Genomic DNA, 6,028 nt, shown 5'->3' with positions numbered 1-6,028 from the left:
GAAATGCAAAGAGGACGATGAATCCCTGATTGACTGCCCGACATGGCAACTGCTCTCAACTACTCAGACACTCGACACCACTCCTAATTTGGCAGAACGCGGTGTTTGTGCTCTTCCCCGGCAGAGCCCGCACACTCTTGCGTGTTTTTCTACGTGGCAGAACACTTGCGGAGCTTTTGGCATGACTGAGACCAACGTTCGCATGGTACACCAAAGCTGAGGCTCCAATGCGTGTAGACGGTAAAGCATGCGCAGGCAGTTTCGTTCACATGGCTTGTGAAGCTGCCTCCAGAGGCAGAACGGTTCACGAGTTGTCGGAACTGACCAGAGACAACAGGAAGACGGTATCGGCACCGCAACCCTACATACACCGAAAGTTACCGGTGATTCGTGAACTGAATCGCGTAAGGAATTGCCTGTTCGCTTACGCCCAAAACAATACGTTAACCTAAGTTCAACATTGACTCAAGACAGTGCGATTCATCTGCATCTTTGAGCGAGGAATCGTTCCCTTCCCAGTTAGCTCATCCGGCACGCAGACGCCAGTCTCCGACCATCCTTTCTTCTCCCTAGTCACTCGAAAATACCGCCCTCCACTATTCCCACTGCATAGCTGGAGGATATACGTCTCGAAAGGAAGTCACGGACAAGCATGTCAGTGTCGGAACCCTTTATGAGGTGTGCAAATCCCCAACCGACGGGGCGGCCGGTCCCTGGTCAACCACTTCAGCGGAGCTCCGCCATCGACGAAACAGTTCAAAAAAGCGAGAGTCCTGCCTCCTGGTCATTTTGGTTCGTGTGACTTCCTCTCCTGCCCTGTCCTTAGCACTTCCTCTTCTACCGTCGTCAGAATGAAGTGCTATGCCGCCGTCCCCCGTCGGAAGTCTACGGTAGGGCACCTTCCCCCTGTAGAACCCTCGAGGGTGTATTATCGCAGCCTGTTGGCTTCTGAATGAGTGCAGCAGATGCATTTGAGGAATCATCCGCACTGGCGGAATCCGATGGACACGTGCCAGTAGATTGGTCGCGGTGAGTCCCCACTTGGGAATCTGCTTCCGAAGAACTCAGGGACAAATTGACGCTGCCTTCGTCGCTTGAGAAATCATCTTCGGGCCATTCCGCCTGGGTCTCTGCCGCACCGGGCAGAAGCGATGGCGGTGCGTATCTCGTGTTTTGTGAACAGCTGCGGTCTTCACTCCCCGCCGACACCCACCCCGTTTTGGAAGCCGCTGAGCTCCGGCCACCTGCGCAAGCTGTACGGGCGTCTTCAGGCACATGTCCGGAGGGTAACTGTGCCGAAAGATGCTCAGCTTCTTGGTCTAGCTGATCATCAGATCGTAGCTCCGGGAAAATGTCGCTGCTTCTCGACGAGGGAAACACGCGCGATTTTATCTTGTTCCCGCCATGGCTCACCTTCACCTCGGCACCCGGCGTAGTCACCGTGGATTCCACGTGTGAACCGCCGGCTTCTAGTGTGTCGGACAGCGTCTGAACGTTACCACTAGGCTCCGCTGTCGTGTCTTGATCGCCAGTCGCTGTGCTGCCAGGAGCAGAGGGGCTGACGTCTTCAGGAGACATCGCCACTGGGGATCGCAGGCCGCGGTGAATATGCGGCCGGAACGATCCAAGCGCCGTCGGAATCGATACTCCGCTGACACTGGCGCCCTCGTGGATGGGCCCGGTTGGCGATTCTCCGCCCTGCGCCGTTCGTGAGTCTTGTGGAGTTTGGCCGCATTCGTTGTGCCCGCTGCCATCAACAGGAACCGCGTTCCCGGAGCGATCGGACGGCGCCTCACCGCTGCTGAGGTAATGGATCGCATGCTGCACAGACCTCCGGGACTTCCTTTTCAGAGCCTTCCACGCATCTTGAAGAGGAGACGGCGGACCTTGCTCGATCGCCAGGCCAGTTTTCGGCGAGCCTCTCGCTCCGTCTGCCCCGGCCCCGGGCGAGCGGTTACCTCCACTGCAGTCCGTGTCGGAGAGCTGAACGATATACGTAGCAGGCGGCTCGCCGTCACTCGTTTGCCGGTAGGCATAGTCTTCGCACGAATACGCGCCTACACGGTAGCGTCTCGGCTCGGTCGTCGCTGGAGTGTCCGAAGGTTGCGGCGGGAGGGATTCCGGTTCTCGTCTCGCGTCGGCCTGCGGGTTCGCGTCCAAAGGTTGAGCAGCCAGATCGAAGGACGACGCTTCGCTGTCCAGGTGCGTCGGCGAAGGAGCAGGAGAGACGCTGGTGGTTCGCAAGAAAAAGACTCCCTTGTCGTCAGTTGCGCTGAAGACCACGATGCTCTCGCCCGAATCCCGATGCAAGTCGCGCTCGTCCCCGAGCGCTCCCGCAGAGGACACCTCTTCTCCAACCAAAGAGGCGTTGAGACACGGAGCTAGGGAGGAGAGAGCGCAAGCTGGCACTTGGGCGGCGGGAGGGACTTCCCTTTGAGAAGGCGCCTGGCAAGCGACAAGACTTGACGACGCCGGAAAGCTTCCGAGGGCGTCCTGATAGACTTGCTCTTTGTCCTGGTCCTGTCGGAGACTCTGAGACAGAAACCAGTCACCCTCACGACCTTCAGCGGCGCAGATCTCTCTGCGGTTGCAGAGGCCCAGCGCAGCACTTTTGTCGATCGGCGCGGGGGAGTTTTTCTCAGAGGCTGGCGCGAGGCTCCGGGACGCCTCGGTACTCGCAGTCTTCACCTCTGCGTCCGAAAGGCACTGACTCCAACAGATCGACGGACTACTGGAGGAAACGAATCCAAACAAGGTCGTAAGCAGTCCGCTGTCGGTGCCGTTCGAACGGAGACTCTGGTGAGACGAAGTCCGGCGAACTTCCTCGCAGAACTCGATCGGCGGCTTTCGAACGGGAGCAGCGACGGGAAGGACCGGCGCCGTTCGTTTGAAGCGGTACGCCAGAGCGCCGCAGGCTGCGAGGCCAAGTGAGAAAGCCAGAAATTGGAAGACAATGAGCGCCATGTACCGCTTGTTTTCGTGCAGTCCTGCCATGGACGATGCCCCCGTGACTGCACAAACTAACAGCACGAAGAAGAGGAAGCACTGCATCACGAAATTCGCCAACAGAACCGCTGCACGGCGCCAGACGATGCAGGACACGCACGAGGCACAGGAGAGAAAAACGATGACACCGACGAGGGCATCTTGCGCCGCAATGTGGACGATGAGGAAGACGAACTGGAAGCTGACAAACGCCAGAAACGGCGTCCACATCCGCCACTCCAGCAGTGGAGCGGTCGTGAATTCCACGCCCCAGAATGCCATGGTCTTCAAAGTCGCGGTTTTTGAGGTTATCTCCACTCATGGAAAAGCGCTCCTTGATCAAGGGCCATACGGACGGGCGGGGACGCGAGTTTCCTCGCTGAGCCTGCTTTCCACTGCTAGAAATGCGCCTCAATGTGCACGTGCGCGTATACAAAAGCGAATATTTACAGTGAGTCGTCTTTTCCAAAAAGCTCACTGGTGAATCTGCAAAACTGACGGAAGAAGAGCGAGAGGGGCGTCGCAGCCGTGTCGATCGTTGTGTGGAGTCTCTCGCCCGAGAGTTCCCCTATTGTTCCAAAACCTAGACACTCTCTTTCGCCCAGAGAAAGAGAAACTCTCTTATTTCATGCCACTTGCGCTGGCATGTTTGTTCCTCTGCATCGCGTAGAAAAGTAGCTTTTTACCAAGACACCGCTGCCACGGACGAAAACACCGGTCCACGTCCAAGTGGACGGTGTGGTTGGGGCCAAGGGTATGTTTGTGACAGCGTCCAGCACGGTCGAGGCGGTGTCCAGACCCGCTGATTTCTGGGGGACTTGGGAGCAGAAAATGCGAAAAAAACGTTCGTTCACTGCATGCGGACGCTTCCCACTCTCCACAACCAAGACTTTTTCACAAAGGTGGCCCGACTGACCTCGTTTTCTCTTTCTGACTCAAAGTCTAGTCACTCTCTCGCCCGCAGCTAGCTGGGGGAGCGCTGCGCGGCTGCCTATTCCATACACCGTAGCACAAGGCGGTTGGCCAGAGAAGGAACGCCGCCTGGCATGGCGACGCGTGACAATTTCCTCACGCACGACTGCCGGGGGAGTGGCCCCAGTCCGAAAGCAATCTCTTCAAACGACGACTGGGATGGTGCATCCTCGATTTCCTTTAGAGGGGCGTCGTTGCCTTGTGAACTGGCAGCATCGCAAGACACCACGTTTACCGACAGGAAAAAAGCCACGGCAGGCTTCGGCACAGAGAGAGAGGAGCCGTGGTGAGGCTGCTTCGAGACACCAGCAAATTTGAAAATACGAGTACTCAGTTCGCACGAGCGTCCAGTTACTCTTTTCTTTCCGGCTCCGGGCGTCAGCCTCCGATCCGCTCCACACGCATACGGGACGGACAAAAAAGCACACGAGTGGACGCAACCCCTGCCTGGTGTAGTTTGAGTTCGTGCACTTTCCCACGCAGGGGACCCGCCGCAGGAAAAACTTTACGTTTTCACGGTCACACACACACACACCATTTGGGATGTTGACGACGCAAGGACCATTTCCAGATACGGGTTCGCGTCGCGTGTATGAGCTGCAGGCGCCTATCGATTGCCGAGGTTGTCTGTCCAAGCGCCTCACGTAGGTTTTCTCTTGAAAGATGGGGGAACCGGACGATCATCCAGTTCAGCAGCGGTGCGTCACGAAAACGTTCACCGGCGATTTTCCTTAGCTCAGGAGTCGGATCCTGACCAGCATTTCGGATTCCACAGACGCTCGCTCTACGCGTGCGCCGCCTCCGTCTGAGGGGGCTGCGAGGCACATCTGCACGGCCCTGAAATAGTTTTACCGCACTCTAGTACGCAGCCAGGCCTGCTAGAACGGTACGAAAAAGCCGTTCTTGTCGCTGAGGTACGCCGGACCGCTGCGACCTGCTCGTAATTTCTTGAGCGCTGACTTTTGGAGCTGTGAGAGAGGATTCCAACGAGACAGTCTCAACCTGAAGTTGCAGAGTGGATGCAAAGGGTGCATTGCTGAACTTTCGTCGGCGGAGATTCCGGTATGAGCGAATCTATGAAATCTGAATCCTGACTTGATGTTTCATGGTCTTTTGTAGTGCGGGCACCTGGTCCTGGCTACGAAGGCCCGCTGACAAAGTGAGCTTGGTCAGATCGCGCACTCCAAGCTTACACTCGCTACAGCGCCGGTACTGCCACCCTATTCTGCTCGCGTCACGGACAGAAGCGCCACGTCTGTGACGCAGCCGCGGAGACAAGAGTCGGTGTACGGAACATGCCTCAATCGTCGGTTGTCTCTTACACAGCTCTCGTTTTACACGACTGACGCAGCGATATCGACGAAGTTTGTTCCTGGTTTCCTACCCGCCCCATTCTTCCAGTTCCCGTCAGTGGAAGTCGCTATGCCGGAGGCTTCCTTACCCAATACCGCATGACGCAGGTCTTCTATACGGACTGCTCACCCCCGGACGCTAGCACTCGCCATTCCTGTGTTTTGCATGGGAACTATCACATTGCGCAATGTACATTGTACAGACGGGTGAAACCATGAACCAATGCGCGGGGACGTAAATCGGAACAAGTTCCACAGGCAACCATTATATAGACAACAGGCTCTCGGACACACAGTTGGTGAAGAACCAGCACCGGCGCCATGGACGTGCTGAACGCGCCTCACGCGTCCGCTCGAAGCCTTTCGCCTGCTCTTCCCTTCAACAAATACCAGAGGCGGAAACTGGGCATGCACGCAGTCCTGTTGCTGCGGGGCAGCTCGTTTTCAAAGGCAAACCTTGCTTCTCGCCACCCCCTCCCATCGGCACGCGGGGTCACATCCTTCACTTCCCAAGTGGCAACGGGCAGGCGACGAACTTGCCGGAAGACGATGCATCACGATTTTTCGAAAAGCGCATCCAGGAGGCGCCACGAGAGTCTCAGGCCCTCAAATCACACTTCTTCACCAGCGCACCTCGTAGCCGTCAACACTTTTTTCACGTCACGTCTCTCGACCGCTCCAGTGGGACCGCTTCTCTTGGCAGGGGCATATGGCCTTTC

General features: G+C 57.0%; 1 protein-coding gene across 1 annotated transcript; it reads right to left on the bottom strand.

Annotated features, from left to right (window-relative positions):
• Nucleotides 1-885: 885 nt before the first annotated feature.
• NCLIV_020320 (Proteophosphoglycan ppg4, related) lies at nt 886-3,267 on the bottom strand (the record flags this gene model as incomplete). The annotated part of the gene is made up of 1 exon (XM_003882229.1): nt 886-3,267. The coding sequence occupies one exon, from the start codon at nt 3,265-3,267 to the stop codon at nt 886-888; it is 2,382 nt and encodes a 793-aa protein (XP_003882278.1).
• Between the last annotated feature and the right edge of the window lie 2,761 nt (nt 3,268-6,028).

Source organism: Neospora caninum, chromosome VIIa (assembly GCF_000208865.1).
Source record: "Neospora caninum Liverpool complete genome, chromosome VIIa".
Taxonomy (NCBI): domain Eukaryota; phylum Apicomplexa; class Conoidasida; order Eucoccidiorida; family Sarcocystidae; genus Neospora; species Neospora caninum.
Note: the sequence above shows the minus strand (reverse complement) of the source record. Positions and strands in the feature narration are given on the sequence as shown.